Source organism: Drosophila innubila, chromosome X (genome assembly GCF_004354385.1).
Source record: "Drosophila innubila isolate TH190305 chromosome X, UK_Dinn_1.0, whole genome shotgun sequence".
NCBI lineage: Eukaryota > Metazoa > Arthropoda > Insecta > Diptera > Drosophilidae > Drosophila > Drosophila innubila.
The window spans coordinates 17,528,889-17,555,561 of NC_047626.1; the positions used below are offsets into that span (position 1 = coordinate 17,528,889).

A 26,673-nucleotide genomic window follows, 5' to 3' on the forward strand; every position below is an offset into this window, starting at 1 on the left:
GAATTCCAATAATTTGCTCTCAAAATAAAGATTTATTGTGCGTTTAACTTTAAAACTTAAACAAATTTTCCCAATTTTAAACAAAACTTAAAACTTACAAAATAGCTATTATTCCTTGAGTTTAAATATTTGTTCAAAAATAATGATTATTTGCTTAAAAATAAAACTCAAACTTGCACAGTGAGCCAAGTCAAATCTATATAATCAATTTTTCAGTTAATAAAATGCATTGACAACTCAAAATTACTACTCGAATTTTATTTTTGGGTAAAAATTAACCTCGAGGATTAATTATTATTTTATGAGTTTAATGAGTTGTTTGCTGAAAAATTAGGATTATTCCTTAAGTTTTAGAGCATAAACTAAATTAAACTTTCTTTAATTGCAATTTTTAAAATAAAAACTATAATGATTACAGTCCCTGCGAAAAATTAAAAAAAAACCATCTTATCAATCGATTGATTTGAATGACGCTTTTTTACATTGTAAAACTAATATGCAAATCTAAGCAATTGTTAATACATACTTAATAATTGAAAATTTGCACAAATGTTGAGAAAAACTTTGGATGAAATTTAATTGAACGTGTGTATGTATGTTGACATGTCACTGATAATGATTATTAAATGCTATTATTGTTATGAAAAATATAAATATATTGATATCGATTGCGTGTCATTACAAAAACCATAAAACTAAACACTATTTGGGGCGTTTCACTTTCTGGAATCTCATAGAAAACTTCAAAAATTTGTCATTGCTGGAAATTTATTTAGTATACACATAAATAAAAATCGCTAGGTACACGTCATTTATTGTCAAAATGCAGATTAATGGGTATTTAAAAAATATATATTTATTTTTCATCATAAAATCATAAATTTAAGAGCCTGCTAGCCAATATCAATAGAAATCATTTGAGAGCGAGGGAGAGAGAGAGCAGTAGCAGCACTCAGTGTCATCGGCTTTGATTTTAACGGTGACGAAAATGATGTTTGAAGTCAAACACACAAACAACGCTTTTCGAAATAACACTGCGCTCTCTTTCCACTAGCGTGAGGAACTTTCCAGTACCGGCCAATCAAATGAAACGGTGAGCGCCACGCAACGCCAATCAGAATTGCAGCAGACACTGACGTGGTCAACACGTCAGAGCATAAACAAAGGCGTTGAATAAATAGCCCGGCATTGGGGAGAGCAGCTAACAGTTTCAAAACAGACAGCAAAGAAATAACACATCGGCACAAAGAAAAACTACGCTATTATTATTGGAATATTACGTGCGATCAAGAATAAGTGAATTTGTTTTTTTTTTTTCTTCGGTATATATATGTAAAAACAAACTGTGACTGTGAAACCGTGTACAAAATTAAATTATAAACAAACCAAAAAAAAGACAACAAAGACTCATCAAAGATACAAATTAAATTGTAATTTTTTTTAAGTGCTCAAATTAGCTTTAGATAGCAAAGTAAGTATTTAAATTTCAAATTACAGTTTTTTTTTTTAAACGAAAACAATCGATAAATTCGTACTATTTTGAGAGTTTCGCAACACTGATGTAAAGTTAACACTGACGTGTACTCTGCGCAGCTTGTGTGCGTGTGTGTGTGTGTGTGTAGAAAGCGCCGGCACAAAGCAGCAGCAATTGTCTTCATTCTTTCAGTTCTGTTTCAAACGTCAAGAAAGGAAATTTGAGAAAATAAGCTTAAGATAGCAAAGCGTCAAGTGTAAGTTATTTTTTTACTTTTGCCAGTTGAATATATTGGGCATTATTTAACGTGTTAATCGCATCAAGTAAAAGTAAATGCAGTTACAATAAATATCACAATAACCTAATTGCACATGTCGTGCCGTGTCGCCATGTTGGCAATGTGGCCCCAAAGTCGTATACACAAATTAAGAAAAAACAATGATGCATAATAGACAAGAGCACATGTTCTCCATCATTGCTTCAATGCAATTTAAGTGTCTGCAGTGCGCGGATTCTGGTAATATTCATATGCAATTTGCATTCGCCTTTTCTCTACGCCACTGCTAGTTGCCAGTGTGACCCCGAATTGCATGACGTGTAACATTGTTGGGTGACGGTTAACCGTGTATAATTAACATACATGTGTATGAGTGTGTGTGTGTTTGTAGTTACAAATTAGCATAACCAAATTTATTAACAAAGTTCATTCACATCAAGCTGACTGTCGTCTGCTGGACATTTCATACATAAGGCCGCCTTTCTTTGGTCAATATGTGTGGACACACTGGTCAAACGCCGCCTAACTGCACAGCTGGTTGTTTTCCTTCAATATTGCGTTTTTGCTCTCGCATTGTTAGAGTGCAGTATTATCTCAAAGATGACTTGGCAACAACACTTCATTTCAACATTTCGGTTATCACAATTGCGAAAATCAAACTCAATTTAAATTGACACCAACGCGCACATACATAGAAACAGAAACAGAGATAGAGACAGGGCAAGCGCCTGCGCCAACTTATCGTCTGCTCTCTTCGTCTCTTCGTATTTGCCATTTTAAGAGTATTTGTGTTTTTTTTTTTTTTGCAACTGCCAGTCAATCAGCTTTGTACACGTCATTTAAAACAAATCCCCAAGCTGCAAACATATCTAAATAAGTTCGTTATTATGCTTCGTAACTGACAAAAGTACACGTCAGAAGAGCATAAAGACAATAACCATTGTGGGTTACCTACTACTTATTTTAAGTTAAAGCAAACACATCGAGTGAGATACAGTCAGTTAAGTAAGTGTCTTGACTTGAATAAAAAATTCTTACAAATTGAAAATACAACAAACAAGATTCATTAACTATTTTTATAAATAAAAAACACGATTATTATTTTAATTTTATTTTTGCCACAACGGTTACTTGACATACTGTAGTATGAGCAAAGAATTTGATTGCAAGTTGTGCCGGCACAGAAACGTACTCCCGCCTTAACTTTCACCGGACGAGGCGTGGGCGGGGATTGTTTGTGCTTTTTACACTCGATGGCATTCGTAGTTAATGTACTCACTCATTCACTCATTGAGTATGCAAAACGCGGCAAATAACTAAAAGAAGATACTCAACGTGTGAAGCAAAGCAAAACCAGTTTTCTCAAAAGTGTAAGGAGAGTGGCCGGCAATTTGTATTTTTGTAAGAAGCACAGAGAGAGAGAGAGAGAGCAAGAGCGAGTGAGATTACCGATGGCAACAGAAAGAACCAGAAAAATGTTACCACGTATACAAAAATTTCTATAGCAACGTTGCGATTGCTGTTGTTATTGTTGTAGTTGTTGCTGTAGCTGTAGCTCTTTTTAAGACGTCGACGCTGACAGAGCAGCAGCGTCGGTCAATGTCAGTGAGCTGAAGCTGAGCTACAGGCAGAGGCAGAGCGACGAAACGGAACGCTGCGTTGTGAGCAGAAGAGTACGGGCAGCTTTAACAGTTGTTAATCGGTTAGCCACAGAACTAGACGTGTTTTCCTCCTCCTCTTTCCAGCGCTTTCTTCAGGTACATACATATGTACATATGTGTTAAAGTACACATGGCATTTTTATTGGGCCGAACGTGTGCCATAAATTGTTTGAGCGATTTTCAAAAGTAGCACACATAACGGTATTACCTGTTGACAGCATTAACCGCAACGTCAGCGCTTTTTTTTCGGCTGTCTGCCTGGAAGCTTCTTACTCTCGCACATTCTCTCGCACTCTCTTTCTTTGTGTGCGTGTGTGTGTGTGTGTTGACGTGTACAAAAGCTAAGCGCATTTTATTAATCGTCGATTTTTCGCCTTTACTTATCGTTGCAGTTTAACTAGTAATTAATTAAACTAGTAATTAACAGAGAATAAGGAGCTGCGCCATGAAGTTGTGCATTTTACTGGCCGTAGTGGCCTTTGTTGGCCTCTCACTCGGTGAGGAGAAGAAGGAGAAGGACAAGGAGTTGGGCACCGTTATCGGTATCGATCTGGGCACCACATACTCATGGTAAGTACTCGATACCAATTGGAATCGTCGAGCGTAGTGGATAAACAAACACTTTCCAATTGGATTATCTAATTTGTTTCTCTCCCATTTGATTTTAGTGTTGGCGTTTACAAAAATGGACGCGTTGAGATCATTGCCAACGATCAGGGTAATCGTATTACACCCTCGTACGTGGCATTCACAGCCGATGGCGAGCGTCTGATTGGTGATGCCGCCAAGAATCAATTGACCACAAATCCAGAGAACACTGTGTTCGATGCCAAGCGTCTGATTGGACGCGAATGGTCCGACACGAATGTGCAGCACGACATCAAGTTCTTCCCCTTCAAGGTGGTGGAGAAGAACTCGAAGCCACACATTAGCGTCGATACGTCGCAGGGTGCCAAGATCTTTGCTCCGGAGGAAATCTCCGCCATGGTGTTGGGCAAGATGAAGGAAACCGCTGAAGCATATCTGGGCAAGAAGGTCACCCATGCGGTGGTCACCGTGCCAGCCTATTTCAATGATGCCCAGCGTCAGGCGACCAAGGATGCCGGTGTCATTGCCGGTCTCCAGGTGATGCGCATCATCAATGAACCGACAGCCGCTGCCATTGCCTATGGTCTGGACAAGAAGGAGGGCGAGAAGAATGTGCTGGTCTTTGATTTGGGTGGCGGTACCTTCGATGTCTCCCTGCTGACCATTGACAATGGTGTCTTCGAGGTGGTGGCCACCAACGGTGACACTCACTTGGGCGGTGAAGATTTCGATCAGCGTGTCATGGATCACTTCATCAAGCTGTACAAGAAGAAGAAGGGCAAGGACATCCGCAAGGACAACCGTGCTGTGCAGAAGTTGCGTCGTGAGGTCGAGAAGGCAAAGCGTGCTCTGTCCGGTTCCCACCAGGTGCGCATCGAAATCGAATCATTCTTTGAGGGCGATGACTTCTCCGAGACGCTGACCCGTGCCAAGTTCGAGGAGCTCAACTTGGATCTGTTCCGTTCGACTCTGAAGCCGGTGCAAAAGGTGCTCGAGGATGCCGACATGAACAAGAAGGATGTGCATGAGATTGTGCTCGTTGGTGGTTCCACTCGTATCCCGAAAGTGCAACAGCTGGTCAAGGACTTCTTTGGCGGCAAGGAACCATCCCGTGGCATCAATCCCGATGAGGCTGTCGCTTATGGTGCCGCTGTCCAGGCTGGCGTTCTCTCTGGCGAACAGGATACAGATGCCATCGTGCTGCTCGATGTCAATCCACTGACCATGGGTATCGAGACCGTTGGCGGTGTGATGACCAAGCTGATTCCACGCAACACTGTCATTCCCACCAAGAAGTCGCAGGTGTTCTCCACGGCCTCTGACAACCAGCACACAGTGACCATTCAGGTGTACGAGGGTGAGCGTCCCATGACCAAGGATAACCATTTGTTGGGCAAATTCGATCTGACCGGCATTCCACCCGCACCACGTGGCATTCCACAAATTGAGGTTTCGTTCGAAATCGATGCCAACGGCATTCTGCAGGTCAGCGCTGAGGATAAGGGCACCGGTAACAAGGAAAAGATTGTCATTACCAATGACCAGAATCGTCTGACACCCGAGGACATTGATCGCATGATCCACGATGCCGAGAAGTTCGCCGATGAGGACAAGAAGCTGAAGGAGCGCGTCGAGTCGCGCAACGAGCTGGAATCGTACGCTTACAGTCTAAAGAACCAGATTGGCGACAAGGAGAAACTGGGCGCCAAGCTGAGCGATGAGGAGAAGACCAAATTGGAGTCGGCCATCGATGAGTCGATCAAATGGCTTGAACAGAATCCCGATGCTGATCCCGAGGAGTACAAGAAACAGAAGAAGGATCTGGAGGCCATCGTTCAGCCAGTCATTGCCAAGCTGTATCAAGGCACTGGCGGTGTACCACCAACAGAGGGTGGCGAGGCCGGCGATGATCTCAAGGATGAGCTGTAAGCCGGCCATGTGATGATGATCGATGATCGTAACGAACGTTTGATTATATAAATAGTTTTGGCAGTAGAAGTAAATCAGACTGATTAAACAATTATAAACTTAATTGCAAGTAACATGAATATGAAAACAACCGGCAACAGCAACAAATTACAACAACCAACACGACACGACACCACACCCTCCTTCTCCTTCTCCTCCACCATAAGGAAAGAAAGAAAGAAAGAAAAACCCCAAAGCAAAACAGGTTAACACAAACAGCTCAACAAACAATTTTCTTCAACAATCACCGCACGCAAAATTCCTTGTAGCACATTTTTAGTTTTCGTTTTTTTTTTTTAATTTAATGTTTTCTTTATAACAAATTCTATAATGTTTTCTTCTATATTATAATTTTTAAAATGAAGATTTCATTTCGGGCCCAAAATCGCAACGGAGCATAGAAGTTTAGGTAGTTGAGATATGATGATGATAACGATGCTGATGATGTTTATGATTATAATATATAAAGAAGAGGGAGAATCAAGTGTGTTCCTCGCATTCCTTTAACAATGGCCAATTACCTATTACCAATCCCCGAATACTGTATATTTTTTGATAAACGCTAACTTCTAATGAGGAATCACAAATCAATAGGTTAGCCTACAAGTTATAAACAATCTTATTAAGAAAATAAAACAAAATAAAAAAATGTTATATGTATAAGATCGCGTGACAAGAGATAGAAAAGAAAGAGAGAGAGAGACACAAAGAGCTGCGGGGCAATAAAAAAAAAGAGACATGTGTAGCAGGAAACGTAAATAATTCAATAAATATGAAAATAATTACAAACACTAAAAATACAAAAAACCAACAATATAATAATAATGGATCCTTCGATTTTACGAAGAACCTAATAATTTATTTAAAAACAAAATAAAGAAAAAAAAATCAAATAAAAGAAACATTCACTTGTTTTTACTTATTATCGGAATGGGTGATGAGAGGGGAAAGGAAAGATAGAACCAAGATCAAAAATGCACAAAGAAATAACAAAATTTCTTTCAATCGTTTTTTGACTTTTACTTGATTTATTTTCTCTTTTTATTTGTTTATTTGTTCTACGAATTTCATTTCCTTTCGCATTCAGATTTATGAAGCTCTCGATTTGGGGAGCTTCTTGCTTTACTTTTTTCACCGATCCGATATTCTACGGTTCAGTTTTTCAGTTACTGCGTTACGAGTAATCTTAATTATCTTAAATACATTAAAAAAATACATAAAATATTTGTTTGTTTTTTTTTTTTCATTTTTTAAATATTTATATAAATAAGCTAACGGTATATTTATATTGTTTATTGTGTACACATGTGTATTTCACTATATACTTATATACGAATGCACTCTCATAGGTACAGTATGTCAAGTAAGTGTTTCGACAAATTTTGCAAATCTAACCATTTCTTGGATTTCTTTTTTTTTTTGTTCTTTTTTTTCTTTCTTTTTTAAAAATAAATAAGATCCATTGGGTTCAAATATTTTAAAAAATAAAATACATGTACATATTACCACTAAGCAAATAACTAATAGGTTATAACTAATAGGTTATTTGCTTTGTGTTATTTCGTACGTTTATTTTTATCTGAACTGTTATTTGACATACTGTATATCGAAATACAACGATAACCGATTTGACACAATTATCGGCTCTCGTAGCTGCTGTTGTTCCTGGTTTGTTTGTTGTTGGAGGATGTAACGGATACAGGTTCTCGACTCGATTTTCTTTTTTTTTTTGTTTTAGATAAATGGTATTAGTACGAGTATATTATCTCGTTTCGTCAATGGACCGTCCTCTCTGGTATGGGGGTTGGTTGCGTGGTGTGGGGTGGGGTTGGGAAATATGGGAACTTGACTAAATATTTAAAAACTATGCTAAACTTTTAGCCGTTCACTTAGTAAATAAAATGCAAAGAATAAAATTGAATCGAATTCGCCTGGCGCAAGGACCAGGGCTGACAAAGCTGAGTGTTTTTCTGAATTCGCCTGTGTGTGTGTATGTGAGTGTGTGTGTGTGTGTGTAGTCGCTGCACTTTCAGTTTTACGCATAGAGGACATGGGCTCGCTTTTTGTCGTGCCGTGCCAGCAATAATAGGGTTATTTCTGAAACAGATTCGGATTAGATTTTGATTATATATAAGCAGGTCTGACTCAGTTTCTGGAACGACATTTTTTGCACACTGATTAGATTTTGATTTCGTGAATTCATAAATTAGACCGTAAAATACATAATGACAAAAGAAAGTGTGAAAACTATTTTTCTTAGGCGTTTTTAATATAAGTAGAATTAAAATGTTTCTATACTTTTTCCGAATAATGCTTTAACTGCAATTCAAACAATTTCAATGTGTAATTATTTAATATTTTAAATTTGAAATGCAGGAAACTTTTAACGTTCTTTATATTAAATGAAGTGTGTCCAAACAATATTACTATAGTGAACGGTCAAACATGTAATAAAAGCTTTTAAGTGTGACCAGATTTGCCTTTTTTGCTGCACTTTTTTTATGCAGCACCTGTGAACAGCTGATCTCCGAAATCAAAATAAAATCTAATCTGAATCTCTTTATGGAATGCCCAAAATATTTGTCTTACATGCTTCAGAAGACCTTCTTCGAACCATGCTCATCTCTAATTTAGTGTTTAGCACGACTAACTTTTACTGTTTGTGTGTGTGTGTCGGTGTGCTCATTAGTTTTTGTGTTTTTGTCTGTATTTATAGTAGGTATGTGTGTTTATTGTTGTAACGGCTGCTGCAGGTTTGCACTTTTAGATGCGCTTTGGAATCGTATCGATGGCATTGTTCTCAGGCTCTTCGTCCTTTGGAGGCTGGCCACGTTGCTGCTGAGACCGGATCATATGGACATTAGAGAAGTGCAAGACAAGATCAAGATCGAGATCGTTTATCGTACATGAAGATTGCCAGAATTTGTCACCAATTTGCGCGCAACAAGAACAAAGATACAAAGAAAGGAAGACACAATGAAAGAGAGAATAACGTAAAAAGAAACAATCAAGAAAGCGCAAGAAATACTTGTTGATAAAAACACACACACATATATATATATATGTATATATATGTTCAAATATATGTACATACATATGTATTACATACACACAATTGCCACTTAATGTACACATGTATGTATCAAAAGAAGCAATTTCATTTAATTTATATATATAAATCTAGTTTTCTGGCTATTTTTACATTGTATTCAAACTAAAATAATTACTTCATTTTTTTTCGGATAACTACCAAATTAAGCTGTAATAAAATATGTATGTTTTATCACACATCACACATATCGCTTTTCTGCTTCTTTAGATACTTTTAAACCGTGGTAAAATGTATACGTAAAGTTCATAATTAAGGAAAATCAAAAATTTTTAATAATAAAAAACTACCAAAATCTTAAAAAAAAAAAAAGAACTTATGTACAAAATGTGGCAACCGTGTAAACACAATCAGTATATAATCTATGTATCTATATGTACATACATTACAATATCAAATTGCAAGTTGGCAGAGCCAACGAAATAAACTTTTGGAGTGTAGGGGAAGGAAAGGAAATGGAAAACGAAGAATGTGCATGAAGAGTTGTCAAGTTTTTTGTTGCCAATTCATAAGTGAACCGTTCCAAAGGATCGCTCCGTACATGTATATTTGTATGTTTAAATGGTCGTCGAACTTTCGAATCAAATCACAACTGAAAAAAGCTATTTATAGGGGTTCCCAGCTTATTTGACCCACTACTCTTAAATATTCGAAATTTTACATGAATTTACTAATGAAACTTGGACAAAGTATTTTTATTTTATTTATTTATTTTTTTTAATATGTATCGTATGAATTAAGCAATAAAACCAAAACAGCTAAAAAAAATAGTGGGTCAAATATGCTGTGAGCCACTTAACATACATATAGATGTACATAAGTATGTGTAAGTTATGATCTGGATAAACTTATCCTCCTCTCGTTGTCAATGGCACACTTTAAGTTTAAATGTGAATAATGTACAACTGATATTTGTGAATCGTGTTTCTGATAAGAAGCGTGCGTGTGTATGGGTTAAGAGTCAAGTGCGGTAATGGATCGAATACCCAACCAATAAATAATGTATAAGTTACAATAAAAAAAGAAGACAGTTTGTGCTTGGTTTATTTTTTTTTTTTTGTTTAAATCGTTATTCACATTTGCATGGCGACAATGTAAATTGCAAAATGGGAAGCAAAAGATACAATTTCGTATCGTATCTCATAGGTAAGCAAGCGCACATGTTTCGAGTGTACGGTATCAGGATAGCATCTAGCTTTTGTCAGTAATGCCATTTCTTAGCGAGCGAGCGAGCGAGGGTGCGTGCGTGCGGTGGTTAGAGTGAAATGGCAATAGGAGCAGCTTTTTTAATCGTCATCTTTGCTAGAAAGTGGGAAGAGCACAACGATAGCGGACAGCCGATTAAAACTATTCAGCTTCGGCCTCGGGATCGGGACGACTTAAGATCTCCTGACAGAGCGCGATGTAGTCCTAGATTTAGTTGATGTTGTCGATATTGTTATACATATGTAAAAAATAAAAATGTATAGCATAGCATGGAGAGAGAAATGAAATTAAAATCAAAAGCAATATAGCCCAAAAACAATGAACAGATACTTAAGGTATGTAGACATCCAACACCACACATCGATCCACATGGAACACACAGTTGAGATGAGAGTAAGTACGTACAAACATGGAGACTTATAGAGCGATGTTATGTTAGCACATAATTATGTTATTAAGTACAAATGTATGATATGTGATATGTATATGGAAGTATGAATAAGAGTATCAGCATATCGAAATCGATGTGTGTGCGTTTCTATTTAGCCTATGTACAAAATTACCAAAATGATAGACTGCAAATTGTATTAAATATCAGTTTTGTTTTTATTTTAGTTATTGTTATTATTATTACTTATCATCTTGGTATCATTTTTTTTTTGTTTTTTTTTTGTGTTTAGTTTTTATCTTACGTTTCTTTTAAATTTATCAGTATCAGTTATATATCAATTGTAAACAGTTTTAGGTATGCAATCGTCAACTAATCAACGTTCCTTACGCACTTGGCCTTTGTATCGATTTCTATATATAATATACTATATATATATATATATTACTGCTAATTTGCTTAAAAAATTTTCACTTTTATTGTTTTATGTACTTATTTTTTGCTGTGTTCCTTTCATTTAATTTAGTATGCAAGTCTATTAAGTTTTTTTTTTTATTTGACTGCACACAAATTTCGTATTTTGTTAAATAAATTTAATGAAACTAAGAAATACAAAAAAAAAATGAAACACATTTGGTCGTGTTTAAAAAAAAGTTACATAAAAGTATCTTGATAAGGCAATAATAATTGTGATAAGTATTGTATATTGCAAAATAAACTTGAGTTTCATATTTGCGCCTATAAGTGTATTAACAAAAATTATACGGTATGTTTAAAACAGAAAAAAATCTATGTTCACTTTGGACCCTTAATAACTAATCGTGTTACGCTGCATTGTTAAAAACAAGCTTGGAAATTAACAAACACACAATTTAATTCACATTTTATACCCTTGCAGAGAACGTATTTATAATACGAACATATCGGAGCACTAGCACTATATCATATTGTAAGTATGTATGTGTGTAGGTAGTTACAAATTTATGTTCGAGTATCTACAATCAATTAAAAAAATGTTTATTAAATATACATATATAAATGTGCCTACTATTAAACAAATCGGACTACACTATATTGATAGAAAAGTCTTCAAGGGTATTGCAATTTCGGCACTCCGAAATTATTTCGTTTGTTTCTAGTTTCAGCAGCGCGTTTTCTTAAAATTTAGGTGTGACCATTTCAATATGCAATTATTATATTTTAACATAATCGTTTCATTTATAATTCAATTATACAAATATACACATATATATTTATGCATGTGTGTGTGTGTGTGTATAAAACCAATAAGTGGCTAGCTATGTTATTTTGTAGTTTCAAAATGGATTTCGTTAAATTTTATCTTTGAAAATCAAAAGGAAATTTTGTGCGCGACTTGAACTTTCGAATTCGAACGTTTTCGTGTTATTGCTTTGTGAGTGATATTGATAAGGCAGGGTAACACTGGCAGCAGTATTTGGCCAGTTCTTGCGAATGCTGCCATCGCTGCCAACTTCATCATCGTCTTTTTCATCTTTATCTTCTTTTGTTGTTGTTGTTGATTTTCTCTGCTGATCTTCCTCATTCACAACATTGTGTATCCTTGTGGTGTTTCTTCATCTTTATTTGAGATTTTGTTGCCGCTTGTCTCTCTTCTAGTTACTGAGTTTACTGAGGCGACTTCTTCAACTTGACCTCCTTCTTCTCCTTCTCCTTGTCCTTCTTCTTCTCATTGGTTTTTGGTTGATTGTTTGTTGTTGAATTGTTGTCAGTTGTGGTATTTGTGTGTGTGCGTGTATTGTTTGGGTGTGTGCCTGTTGTTGACGGCATTCTGACATCCGATTTCACTGATTGATTCTTCCGGTTTGACGATACTTCACATAGCTTTGTGTGGGGGAGGGGTGGATTGGTTGTTAGGTTGCTTTTCAATTATTTTTAACTTTTTGCTTACTATTTTGAAACATTACTTTGATCATTGGATCAACGTTATTATAGTTATTATTATAATATGTGTTTTTGTTTTGTCTATGTTGTACATATGTCAATTAGAAACGTTGCATTTACATATATAATAATACTATTTATTTAGTGGTTTCTTCATGTTATTTATGATTTTCTGGAAGTACTATGTTGCTCGTATCGTTGTATATATGGACAAACATAACGTTACTTTCTTTCTTGCTCTATTTCTATTTATCTCGCTCATATTCATTACTATTCACTCAGTTGAACTAACTGTGTTGTTTTGGTCTAGTGTTGTCCTGGTTTACAACATACAAAAAAATTATGAAAGTTATGTAAATAGCAAACAAAAACAAACAATACAAAGAACACAAACTATAAACTAAAGACAAAATCGATCATTATAAGCATAATTAATTATTACCAATACTAGGTTCGAATTGATTGTGAATATGAAACTATTATTGTATGCATGTATGTACGCGTATATGTGTGTGTTGTGTGTATCTATGTGTTGTATGTTTTGTTTTTTTTTTGAAAACTTAAGCGCAAAATTGATGAAGATACAGATACATTATATGCATGTAATTCTAGATAATGTGCCATTTGGTTCATGTTAGTTTTGCTGCATTCTTTTGTTGCTTACTAATATTAAATGCTAACATAAGTATATTAACTATATATGCATGTATGTATACATACAGTGATCGCTGGATAATTACAAACTCTCCAAGTTTTTATAATTAGTATTGCCTAAAATTCGAGTAACCGAAAGAAATTGCCAGTTGGAAATGGGCTACTGTTAAAAAGATATTCTACATTTGAAATGCCAAAATTGTTAAATGCCAAAATTGAACAAGTTCAGATATCGAGTGACCACTGTATATATTTAATAGAGTACATATCCATACATATGTATGTATGTTTGATTGTTATGTAAACGACAAAAAATTCGTTATGTTCGCACTGATGAGAGATTTTTGTATGAATGCGACATGTTCGATATCGATAACGATTCCGATCAATGTTATGGCCATTTATGGATTGTGATGTGTATGAAGGCGTACATATGTGTGCGTGTACGTGTATGTGTGTGTGATTGTTTGTTTGTTTGTGTGCTGTGTGTTGCTTTAAGAAAACTTAATTTCCGTACTTTGTTTCTCTTTAATATTTCGTGTTTTGTGTCCAATTTCATAAAACTTTTTCGTTTCATTGTCTTTTTCTTTGTTTATTTTCTTTCTATTCATTGTTTTTCTTTTTGCTTTTAAATACATTTTCTACTACTTGTTCACTTCACTACGAATTTATTTATATGCTTTTGTTATTTTCATTCGTTTTTCTTTTTTTTTTTTTGTTAAATATAAACGCAGTTTGTTTGTTTTGTATATATTTTTTTTTTTAAATTTTATTTTATATAAATGATTTTTGCTTGTGGCGCTCAAAACCTCTGCACTTATTACGGTCTGTAGCTGTCGGATCTCCTCAGTTGAAACTATGTCTCTCGTTTCTTTATAATCAATCATATATATATATATGCAATGTTATGGGTTTGTTGTTGTTGTTTGTGTTTGTTTTTATGTGTATGCGTGTGTGTGTGTTTGTGTGTTTTGTTTTCGTGCGTGTATGTTTTTTGAATTAGTTTTTCTATACACAAATGTTTTGGATGGGGAGATAGTTGGGGTATGGCATTTTATCGATATATGTAGGTGTATATTATATATATATAGATATATATATATATGTATATATGCATCGACGACGATCGTTGTTGTGTTTATCGATATATGCAGACAAAAAACACGGCACAATTTTATAGATAAAAATATTAACAACACACATACACATGTGCATATTGAATATATATAGATGTTGGATTCGGTTTGATCAGAGTTCAGAATCAGGTTAGAATTGGTTGTCGTTCAGATAGATGACCATTAGGTGTTTTTGTGTTGGTTTGGTTGGTTGGTTGGTTGGTTGTTTGGTGGTTGTATGTGTGGGGAGAGAAACAAATAAAAAAAAAATATATAGATATATATATATGCTTAGTTGACGTTTGTTTTGCATGTTTATCTTAAAGTGATTCTTTTGTGTTTTTTTTTTGTTTTTTTTTTTTTTTTTTTTGTTTGTTTTTAGTCAATAAAAAATTATTAATTAGAAATTTCATTTTAAATTTACCGCTCGTAGTGGCATTTTGAAACTGGCTGCTGCCTGCAGCTGAATTTGATAAGCTAAGCTGTGAATTTTAAAGCCGTACAGACTGTAGTTATTGTTGTTGTTGTTGTTTGCAAGATCCGAGACGGAATTGGGCATGAAATATAAAAAGAAACATTTAATTAGCAAATGTATAAAAATATTCATTTTACAAATACTTAAAATAAATCATATTCCTTATATAGAATTACGAAACGTCTAAAAAAAAACCACGCAGTTAAATATTTTAAAAATCGAATGCTCTGAAAATATTATTCGAGATGAATTATATATAGAAAGGTTTGGTTGGATTATACGAACTATTAAGCTACATTTTGGTTCACAGATTCGTTTTAAGAATCCAAAATTTAGCTTGGTTTAGTTTAATACAAAAAAAAAAAAAACTATCAGAGGTGCCACAGAGACCGAAACCAACCGAAAAGCTGCCAACAATGTATGGAGATTTGGGAGATTTACGGTTGGTTTCGTTTTCTGTGGCACCGCTGTATATTTTTTTTGCCAAATCCCTTACAATTTCGTTGTTCATTCCACGATTTTGAGAGAATGTTGATTAAATTATGATGACTCCATTGTTTTAGAATCAATCAAATACCCAGTAATTTTACTGATCTTAATTTTCTTGATTATAATCGCAATTCATTAAATTAATTTGTAACTCTGGCGATCCTAGTATATCATGTATAAATAGGGTTAGTTATGGTTTTTAGAACAACTTATATACTTTTAATAACAAATACGAAAATTTTGATTATTATTTTAAAATAGCTACTTTTATACTTAGTATATGATTATCAAGAAATATGGAAATCGAGAATTGTATTATTTTGGTGTTACGGTTACGGATAAATACTTACCGTGGAACAAATTGATTAATAGGACGCTTGGGGCGATACTCGGGATGCACCATGAAGAGCATGTGTGGAAAACCAGTGCCAAAATAGGCTCCATCAGTGTGATGATGACGCGATGATTTTGGTGTATAAACATCAATGCACTTGGGGCAATAGGTTTTCACCATTGCCTCGCCGGGTATATCCGACAGGCCTGTATGCGATAGATGAACGTATAATTAATATATGATATATATACATATGTATATATATGTATATAAGAATGTACGCACCCAAAGGCAACATGGGCTGACTCTCACAGTAGACACGTGGGCAATGTCCAAAATCGCCAGTTTGATATTTCTCAATCATTTGAGCGATGCCGCGATTTGTTAGTATATATCTAGCGTGTATGAGTCCGTAAAGCATTTCAGCTGCCTGTTCGGTCATATCCGATTGCAATGGATTGTCCTCAAGTTCATCCTCTGCAAAATTTGATATATATATATTTATTTATTAGATATTTAAAAATTATTGAAATAATTACCGGGCTCCAGATCCAATATCATGTCCAAGGCCTGGCGATAATTGGGCACCTGTTCATTTAAACCAGTTAAATTGAACTTGTCCTGTATGTAATCCTCATCAACCTAAACAAGACAATGGATAAATGGATAAAGAAGACGCATATGAAAAATGTGCATCAACCGAACGTTTCTCTTTTAATTATGAGTGTGCCATGTGTGTATGTGTGTGTGTGAGTCTTAGTGTACAGTGCTCCACCTTATATATGTATACAGTGCATGCTCGATAGAGTGAACACTGCACAAAGTTTGTGACAGCTTTATTCGATTAGAAGATTCAGTAGTGTTTACTGTACTTGCCACCTTGTTGTTGATAACAGTTTCAAAAGCGTAATTTGATTTTGTTTTGTTAAATCATGAATTAATTTCTTTAAAGATATGTAAACTGCATTCCAGTCTCCAAGTAAACAACGCTTGGGCATAATAAATATTTAAGTAAATACGTACAGTATGTTGAGTAACTGTTTTGACAAAACACAAAGAAAGTTAACTTAAAATAGATTTAATGAAACTTGTTCTTAGCTGCCTTAAAATAAGAAAATAAATAAATATATAAAAAAAAACAGAAAAAAAACAAGGTGATTTCAATTGGTCAAATCAGTTAGTTTACATACTGTATTTATTGTATGTGAAGTTGGCTGCAGTTGGCGCCGTGTGGCGACCACTGTACCTGCTGCTGTTGCACTGACAACGCGCGCGCGCTTAGGTAACAACATGGCACAAGGAAATGTATTTTGGATGCAATGCGGATTACAGATTGCTGTAATACTTACCTCGCAGAAGAACTCATTGCCGCGAAGCCCGCAGAACCAGGTAACCCAAGAGACTTCCTCGGAGCTGCTCATTTTGCTGTATCATAAAATAGAGAGAGGGGAAGACGAGAAAGTCGCATAAATACAAATAAATCAAAATAATAAAAGACATAGTGCGCTTGCAATGGATTTTTTTTTTTTTTTCTGCTGTTGTTATAATTAGTGTGTCCAACCTACATTGTAGGAATTATTTTGCGTAATTTGACGAATTTATTGTTGAAAAAACCATAGAAGGTGTCGTTTTGGTTGCTGCAGATGGAGCTGGGAGGGCAGTGGGCGGGGGCAAAGGGGGGAGCGCACCAATACACAACGTCAAGAAACGTATATATGTAACTAAAACACACGCACACAACGAAAGGTAAACGAATCGAATTTGTCCACGAGTTTTTAGTCCGCGTCTCGATTTACCAATTATTATAATAATTTCATAAATATTCGTTAGCCGTTCCACGTTTTATGCCCCTTTTTTTGCGATATCGTATTGATGTTTCTGCTGCTTTTAAAACGAATTTTTCTTCTCTTGTTATTTTCAACGCACACTCGATTGAACGGAAATTTGTACGCGTATTTTGACAAGCGCTCATACAAAATGTGCCGAGCAGCAAGAAGAAGCACACAGTGAAACAGCAGCAGCAGCGAAGAAATTCAGAAAAAAAAGAGACACCGAGTGGAAGCAGTGAAATTCGTTGTAGTCAAATACACCCGTGTGGAAATCGAGCACTGTTTGCGTGCTTAAATGTAGACTATTTTGTTGAAAACACTAAGCCATTTCGATTATATTGGTATTGCAATAATAGAATTGTATTGAACTTTAAACAAGCTAAATAATTGTTTTTCTCAACAAAAAATATATAAAATATCGCATCGCGTTGTGAATGTTCCAACTGGGACTTAAGCAACAGCGCGCTTGGCGTAGCGGCACGACACAGACACACACGCACACGTTCACACACCGTATTAGATGATTTTTGCACTTGTCTTGACTGCTCCAGCGATCGGGCTGCATATTTATTATCGCTTTATTGGTTTTGCCTAAACACTTACCTTAATTTTCGCACAATTTTCAAAACACTTTTACTAATTAAAGCACTTTTTTCAATGCGAAAATTTAACAAGCGAGTTGCGAGTTGTCGGTTTTGCAATCGGTATTAGGGATGTCACGAGCGTATCGATGTATCGCTTATATCGATAAATATTAAAGTGACCAGTCCTGTTCACCAGTTTGGTATTAAAAAATATTTTAATACCAGAATATATTTTTATTCAGATTGCAAGCGGCATAGTGCAATAAAATGGCAATTTGTATTAATATTTGTAGTCAATATTATTTAAGGATTGTAAACAGTTGGCAAAATAAATTTAAAAAAAAATGTGAGCGATGTAAATGAACCAACTCAGCTGGTTAGTTCAGTGAGCAGCACTTTTTAGTTCACACATCCAATACACTTGCACGCGTGCCGCGCACACATGTAAACAACACACACAAACACAACCGAACTTGTTATTTCACAAAGCAAAGAATTTTTTGCGCGCGGCCGTCAATAAAATTGTATGTTGGTATTTTTGCGGAAAAGCACTAAATTAACATATGTAGCATGCAAATGAGAACGCATTGCAAGTAGGCGCTTCAATAATAACAAATAGTCAATATACAACTAAATGCTATTATTATTACAAATTGTTAAAAACTTGTATTTGACAAGTGGCAGTGTTCATTGAGATTTTGTGAGGACAGCAACGTGCTGAACGCAACCGTTGTCATTTTTCCTCGACGGAATTATTTCACTCGCCAACAAAAAAAAAACAGCGCTGCATGCGATTTCGGTATTTTTATTCTATACAATTTGGCATGCATATATTTCTTAAGAACTAGTAAAGAAAGAATAGCAAACAGTTTGTTAATTTGGATTTAGTCAAAACGCAAAACAACGAAAACAACAACAACAACTGTTGGGTGAGTGCACAATTTATGCACACACAAACACACACAACACACATACAGAGAGAAACTAAATAATTCAACTGCAACAGTTGCAGTAAGTAGCAATCACAATTTGAATAACATTGAGCTGCAACTTCAGTGACAACACAAACGGACACCCACACACACACACGCACAGACACACCGCGATGAGCGTGGACACGTATGCGCCGAGTTCGGCGCTCTCTTTCCTGGACATGGATGACAATGAGCTGCTGCGAGGCGCCGATACGCAGCCGACGCAATACGATTATCGTGACTTCACCATGCCGTCCACATCGCAGAGTCAAACGCAAGGCGATCAGCTTGAATTGCAGGTGAGTGTTATTTATTTACAATTTACAATTTATATTGTTGTCGCTGTTGCTGTTTTCTTAACCCTGGCCACGTGTGTCGTTTGTTTGTTTGTTGTTTTGCAGCCGCGTCGTGTTAGCGTTCATGCCAACGATATACATCCACGTTTGGCATCCATCACTAACGACTTGGCGGACTTGCAGTTCGAGGAGGAGGACGATGAGGGTGGCGGCGGTGGCAGCTCGGCGTATGTGAAGGAGCTGCCGGCACACGCCTGTAAATATTGTGGCATCCATGATCCGGCCACCGTTGTCATGTGCAACAATTGCAAGAAATGGTTCTGCAATGGACGTGGCAGCACATCCGGTTCGCACATCATCAATCATCTGGTGCGTGCCAAGCATCGTGAGGTCACCCTACATGGCGATGGTCCCCTGGGCGAGACGATACTGGAGTGTTATTCATGCGGTGTTCGCAATGTCTTTGTTCTGGGCTTTATACCCGCCAAGGCGGATTCGGTGGTGGTGTTGCTGTGCCGACAACCGTGCGCCGCTCAGAACTCACTCAAGGACATGAACTGGGATCAGGAGCAATGGAAGCCCCTTATTGCTGATCGCTGCTTTCTCCCCTGGCTGGTGAAACAGCCCAGCGAACAGGGACAGCTGCGGGCTCGTCAAATCTCCGCTGCCCAAATCAACAAGCTCGAGGAGCTGTGGAAGGACAACATTGAGGCAACATTTCAGGTAAATCAATTTAATTCAACCGTCGATTCTTACTACATATTTATCAATTTATTATAATAATACCCCAAGGGTATTGACCCAAAAAAGTAGAAGCTATCTCCATTCCCATAGAGTATATTTTCAAATTCATGATCAGTTATGCCTGGGTAATTATGAATAATATTCATTGAAATTAAAATAGACAATTTGATCAAAAAAGCTAGCTAGAAAAAAGTTTAAAATGATTAAAAGTGCCTTAAAATTGTAATTTTTGTTTTAGATAAAGCTAATTAATACATAAATGCATATTTTTGAAATCTTAAGTCTGAAAAAGTAAGAAAAATATAAAGCTATTAATACAAAAATGCAAATATCTTTTTTATCTTAATTCTGAAAAAGTAAAGTAAATTTTTAAAATAGCCAACAAAGAAATAGAAATAGCTTTCATTTTATTAAAAGTGTCTAAAGAACTGTCCCGTTTTGTAAGTTTTGGATAAAATGCTATTAATACAAAAAGGCACATTTTTTTTTTGTAATATAAAATCTGAAAAGTCAAGTCATTTATAAAAATAACCAAAAAAAAAAAGATTTGTAAAAGTTTTCTACATTTTGCAATTACAAAATATCAAAGTCTAGCCATAAAGCAGCTAAACTGTCAACACTGATCGATTAGATTAGATTAGGGTGCATCGATTTGTATGGTCCCAAAATAAATTGAAAAATGGTAATCCAATTTTATAATCTATGGTCAATTCTAAGATGTTTTCACGAAGAAACCTTAAAAAATGTTTTTATTAGCTTTTATCTTTAGTGATTTTAGTCCAATTCTGAGCAAAACTCAGGTTAGGACCAGGACTTTTAAAATTGCATAGAATCAAAGGACCAAATGGTCTTAAAACATAATTTTCGTCCATGCAAGGACTAAAAACACAAAATTTTTAAAGTCAACATGCGGAGACCAGGAACTGATTTTATTACTATGTTTTCTTGGTAAAAACCTCTTAGAATTGACCGTAGATTACGATTTTCGGGTTACTTTTTGTTGTGAAAAGTCACCTTAATGTAGATATAATAATAAATGATTTACTCGTATAATAATGACAGGATCTGGAGAAACCTGGCATTGACTCGGAGCCGGCACAGGTGCTGTTGCGCTACGAAGATGGCTATCAGTATGAGAAGACCTTTGGTCCGCTGGTGCGTCTGGAGGCGGACTACGACAAGAAGCTGAAGGAGTCGGCCACGCAGGAAAACATCGAGGTGCGCTGGGATGTGGGCCTGAACAAGAAGACCATTGCGTACTTTACGCTGGCCAAAACCGATTCGGACATGAAGCTAATGCATGGCGATGAGCTGCGTCTGCGCTACGTGGGTGATCTCTATAACAGCTGGAGCGAGATCGGGCATGTCATTAAGGTGCCGGATAACTTTGGCGATGATGTGGGCCTGGAGTTGAAGTGCTCCTCGAATGCGCCCGTCAAATGCACGAGCAGCTTCAGTGTGGATTTCATCTGGAAATGCACCTCGTTTGATCGCATGACTCGCGCACTCCGTCACTTTGCCATGGATCGCAATTCCGTGTCGAATTTCATCTATGCCCGTCTCCTGGGTCATGGGCGTGCCGATGGCAGCGATGAGGTGCTGTTCCGTGGGCCACAGCCCAAGCTATACAGTGCACCGCATTTGCCGGATCTGAATCGATCGCAGGTATATGCCGTGAAGCATGCGCTGCAGCGTCCGCTCAGCCTCATCCAGGGACCGCCGGGCACGGGCAAAACGGTCACATCGGCGACAATTGTCTATCAGCTGGTGAAACAGCATGGCGGCACCGTTCTGGTGTGCGCGCCCAGCAATACGGCCGTCGATCAGCTGACGGAGAAGATCCATCGCACCAATCTGAAGGTGGTGCGTGTGTGTGCCAAGAGTCGCGAGGCCATCGACAGTCCGGTCAGCTTCCTGGCTCTGCACAATCAAATACGCAACATGGAGACCAACTCAGAGCTAAAGAAACTGCAACAGCTGAAGGATGAAACCGGTGAGCTAAGCTCGGCGGATGAGAAACGCTATCGCAGTCTGAAACGTGGCACCGAAAACCAACTGCTCGAGGCAGCCGATGTCATCTGTTGCACCTGTGTGGGTGCCGGCGATATTCGTTTGTCCCGCATCAAATTCACCTCGATACTGATCGATGAGTCCATGCAGTCGACGGAGCCGGAGTGCATGGTGCCGGTGGTGTTGGGTGCCAAGCAGCTAATCCTTGTGGGTGATCACTGCCAGCTGGGTCCGGTGGTCATGTGCAAGAAGGCAGCACGCGCTGGACTCTCGCAGAGTTTGTTTGAGCGCCTTGTGGTCCTGGGCATACGTCCATTCCGCTTGGAAGTGCAATATCGTATGCATCCGGAGCTGTCACAGTTTCCGTCCAACTTCTTTTACGAGGGATCGCTGCAGAATGGCGTTTGTGCCGAGGATCGTCGCCTTAAGCTGGACTTCCCTTGGCCACAGCCGGAGCGTCCCATGTTCTTTTTGGTTACCCAAGGACAGGAGGAGATTGCCGGCTCCGGCACGTCCTTCCTCAATCGAACGGAAGCGGCCAATGTGGAGAAGATCACGACGCGTTTCCTCAAGGCGGGCATCAAGCCCGAACAGATTGGCATCATCACACCCTATGAGGGACAACGTGCCTATCTGGTCCAGTATATGCAATACCAGGGCAGCTTGCATTCGCGTCTCTATCAGGAGATTGAGATAGCCAGTGTGGATGCGTTCCAGGGACGCGAAAAGGACATTATCATAATGTCGTGTGTGCGCTCCAATGAGCGTCAAGGCATCGGATTCCTCAACGATCCGCGACGCTTGAATGTGGCACTAACGCGCGCCAAATATGGCATCATCATTGTGGGCAATCCCAAGGTGCTAGCGAAGCAACAGTTGTGGAATCATTTGCTCAACTTCTACAAGGATCGCAAGGTGCTGGTCGAGGGCTCTCTGAACAATTTGAAGGAGTCGCTCATTCACTTCCAGAAGCCCAAGAAACTGGTCAACAGCATGAACATTGGCGCCCACTTCATGTCCACCATGATGGCCGATGCCAAGGAGGTGATGGTGCCCGGCTCCATATACGAGCGTAGCAGCGGCTATGGACGTCAAATGCCATCGTCGAATCCCACGCCCAACCTCAATGGTGGCCACTATCCAGCTGGACCCTATGGTGGCTATGGCGGTGGTGGTGGTGGCGGTGGTGCTGCCAACTCGGTTGGCAACAATATGATGAATCCCGCTGCCGCATATGGTGGCTATGGCGCTGGTGGCGGTGGCGCTGCTGCCGGTAACAATAATTATGGTGCTGGGAATGCGGCAAGTGGTGCCAGCTGGAATACAGCTCATCTGCACGACTCAATTGGCTATATATCGAATGATCATGGCGCTGCCGCACTCGCTAATATGCCTGTGCCCGTGGGCATGTTCATGAACATGAGCAACATGCCATCGAGATTCTACAATCAACATCAGCAGACAATAACGGCCGCCAAACAGAATCGTGCCATGCACAATCAGTCCAACTTTGCGCCGCCTTTGGCTGCCAGTGGTGCTGGTGGTGCTGTTGGTGTTGGTGCTGTTGGTGGACTGGCTGCCAAGAAGAGCGGCAAATTGTCCAAGATCCGTGCTGGCAATGGACAGTTGATGGCTATTGGATCCACATCGGCATCATCAGCAGCAACAGCTGCATCGACAACAGCAACAACAGCGGCTGCAGCAGCAGCAACAACAATATCAACTACAACAACAACTACATCGAGTGGATCAAGTGGAGCGGTGGCACCGTTTAGCCAACATCCAACATCGTTGTCCCTCCAAATGACACAACCAAGCGGCTTTGCGCTCTCCCAGCAGCCGGAACTCTCGCAGGACTTTGGCCAGATCTCGCAAATGGACGGACTCCTCTCGCAGGATGTTACCTTTAATGTGGTAAGTGAGCACAACAAAACTCTCTCTCTCTCTCTCTCTCGCTCTCTCTCCCTCCAATTCCATCTAAAGCTCACTCTAGTATATTTGCAATAGCCAACATCGATAGCTATCGATCAAAAGTGATCAATTATATCAATAGGCGATGACACCATACCTAATTTGCTACCAGGCAGTGTTGCCAACTTTTTTTTTGGAGGGAAAAGTATCCTAAAAATAGCTTAAAAAATAGACATCTTTATAAACTTTTTTCATTTATTTACGAAATAGCCATTAAATTGTCTACTTCGACAAAATCCTAATCGATATTTATATTGTAGGTATATCTAATGCAGCAATTTTGCGCAGGAACTTTAGCTATAAAAAAACTTAGTTGGCAACAGTTATGACAGGTTCATTTTGTGTCACAGAGCTTCACATTTCAGTGTCACAGCATTACAGTGCCATGAGCATGGAATTCCTTAAACAGATTCGGATTTGGTTTTCGATTTCGTTTAAGCAAATCTGAATCCGTTTCAGGAATCACAGGAATAAATGCACTTTAATGTGAAATTTATCTTGTGAACACTAGTGTTTTCATTTTATGGTATTAATTAAGGATATTTTTAAATTGTGGTTTTGATTTTTAAATGGCACTCAATTACGATTTATATCGATTTTCAAATTAAATTATTATTGAACTATTTAACTATTTTTGTACTTCAGTTAATTTGAATATAAAATTGTCCCAATTCTAACTGATTGTAGTTTATACCAAATGCATAATATTAATGTAAAATTCTTTTTCTTTCTCATTTTAATGGCACAGTCGGGCGAACGCAGTTTGAATCAATTCTCGCAACCCTACTGAGAAGGTTGAGGAGGCGCGCACAATTGCAACAACAATGTACGACAACAAACACAACAAGCAAACAACAAACAATTTGAAAGAACTTTGAAGCCATCAGCAGCAACAGCAGCAGTCGCGGTAGCAGCGCAGCGACTCATGGCGGCAGCAGCTGTTGCAGCAAAGACAACGACAACAACAAGAGCAGCAACAACAACAACATCAACATCATGAAGAGCAGAACAAAATGTAAATGAAAGATGTGGACAAGGACAAGAACAAGAACAAGAAGATCATGGAACACAAAGAGCAAGCAGGGGAATAGTCTATGGAACAACTAAACTCGGCCACACTGAAGAGAGCATGAAGGCAAACGTGAGAGAGAGCCTTCATAAGCGATGAGTGAGCGAGAGACACGAAGGCGGGAAAAAGACAAGGAGAGAGCGTGCGAGTGAGCAAAATGGAGGAAGCGGCATCAGTAAAAAGGGCACCGCACACACATAAACACCCACACACACTGAAACATAAATTTGGGAGAGCAAACACACACATACACACACACACACACTCACACACACTCACAAACACTCACAACATACATACAAACAGACATACACACATACATACAGAGCGGGGCCCAACATAGCTGGCACATTTGGAAGGCTCAGCATACAGAGCACGCATAACAGCCACAGCAAAGCAGCCGCACAGTGGAACGCCGCACAGTGGGAAGCGCGTATTGTCAGGCTCCTTCGCGGCTGCAGCGGGCGACAGGCGCAGGACGCTCCTGGAGGTGCCGTTTTAGAGGGGACCACATCGATGTGCAAAGCAGGCGCCATAGTGTTATCGGTGAATTTGATTTGTGATAACGAATCTATGCGCGAGAGATGATGCCGCTTCAAGATTCCCAACAACTTCCTGATAGCAAAAACAAAATCTAAAACAAAACTAAACCAAACCGAAAAAAAAACGCAAAATATGAAACATCCTATACCCGTTTTTTTTTTAAATGTTACTTTTGTTTTCTTTTTTGTTTTAAATCTTTTATTTTGTCTGGGCATTGTCAAGTTTAGAGAATTTCCACAGAATTCCACTTTTGCTACTGTTGTCAATTTAAAAAAAATAACGTTTTTGTAAATTGTATGCGAATGCCAAATGTTTCTGTTCCAAGCATGTTTCCAATTATTTTAAAAGTGGCGCCCCAAGCGGCGGGGACGGCAACAGCAGCCGAAATTATCGAACTGCTTGGAGATCTGTTTTTCTGTCCAGCAATTCGATACATTATTTCAATTCTAATTTTTTTATAATTGTTTAAATTTCAAACAGTTTAGAATTTTTAAATTAAATAAAAAAGAAAACAAAAAGAAAACTAATCATCAAAACCGAAATAAAAATACTAGAAATTTGGAGACCAAGCAAAAACGTATTAAATTTTACAAAATTTAATTGTTTACAATTTTCTACCAGAGAAAATTAAATGAAAATATTAATTTGCAAAGCATTGGAAAATGTTGTTATCCTCACACCGTTAAAATTTATTTGTTTATACACACACACTTAAATACAATAAATACAAACGAAAAATTAAAAAAAAAAAAAATAAATGACATGAATTTGTATACATACATATATATTTTTTCAAGATACGTAAATATTGTGATTTTAACTCAACCCCCTCCCCATCCCATCCGTTATACTCCTCTGAAACAAGTTTTGAAGAGTTCTTAATAAAGAATTTCATTTAATTTGCGAACAGATGAAAAACTATAAACGAAAGATGCATTTATTATTACGAGTATTCGACAATGGTTTGGGTGTATCTATCGATTCGTTTCCAT

At 37.7% G+C, this 26,673-nt stretch overlaps 3 protein-coding genes across 12 annotated transcripts; 2 read left to right on the plus strand and 1 right to left on the minus strand.

Moving 5' to 3' along the window:
• Positions 1-1,187: 1,187 nt before the first annotated feature.
• Positions 1,188-6,631, plus strand: LOC117793077 (endoplasmic reticulum chaperone BiP). Of its 3 annotated transcripts, none has more exons than XM_034633454.1 (3): positions 1,188-1,471; positions 3,805-3,982; positions 4,081-6,631. In XM_034633454.1, exons 2-3 carry the CDS (start codon positions 3,858-3,860, stop codon positions 5,927-5,929), a joined length of 1,974 nt encoding a protein of 657 aa, XP_034489345.1. In that variant the 5' UTR covers positions 1,188-1,471; positions 3,805-3,857; the 3' UTR covers positions 5,930-6,631. The 3 variants fall into 3 exon arrangements, with proteins under 3 accessions (XP_034489345.1, XP_034489343.1, XP_034489346.1); XM_034633452.1 differs by lacking the exon at positions 1,188-1,471 and adding an exon at positions 1,589-1,730; XM_034633455.1 differs by lacking the exon at positions 1,188-1,471 and adding an exon at positions 3,294-3,508.
• A 2,000-nt stretch (positions 6,632-8,631) lies between these two features.
• Positions 8,632-18,235, minus strand: LOC117793113 (casein kinase II subunit beta). Of its 8 annotated transcripts, none has more exons than XM_034633460.1 (7): positions 18,094-18,235; positions 17,011-17,086; positions 16,201-16,303; positions 15,947-16,138; positions 15,678-15,867; positions 14,788-14,869; positions 8,632-8,791 (listed from the first exon to the last, which is right to left on the minus strand). In XM_034633460.1, exons 2-7 carry the CDS (start codon positions 17,080-17,082, stop codon positions 8,732-8,734), a joined length of 699 nt encoding a protein of 232 aa, XP_034489351.1. In that variant the 5' UTR covers positions 17,083-17,086; positions 18,094-18,235; the 3' UTR covers positions 8,632-8,731. The 8 variants fall into 8 exon arrangements, with proteins under 8 accessions (XP_034489351.1, XP_034489350.1, XP_034489349.1 ...); XM_034633459.1 differs by having other exon boundaries at positions 8,632-8,803; XM_034633458.1 differs by having other exon boundaries at positions 8,632-8,806.
• A 224-nt stretch (positions 18,236-18,459) lies between these two features.
• On the plus strand, positions 18,460-25,342 carry LOC117793023 (regulator of nonsense transcripts 1 homolog). The gene is made up of 4 exons (XM_034633396.1): positions 18,460-19,347; positions 19,450-20,067; positions 21,151-24,012; positions 24,818-25,342. The coding sequence occupies exons 1-4, from the start codon at positions 19,180-19,182 to the stop codon at positions 24,857-24,859; spliced, it is 3,690 nt and encodes a 1,229-aa protein (XP_034489287.1). The 5' UTR covers positions 18,460-19,179; the 3' UTR covers positions 24,860-25,342.
• Positions 25,343-26,673: the final 1,331 nt, after the last annotated feature.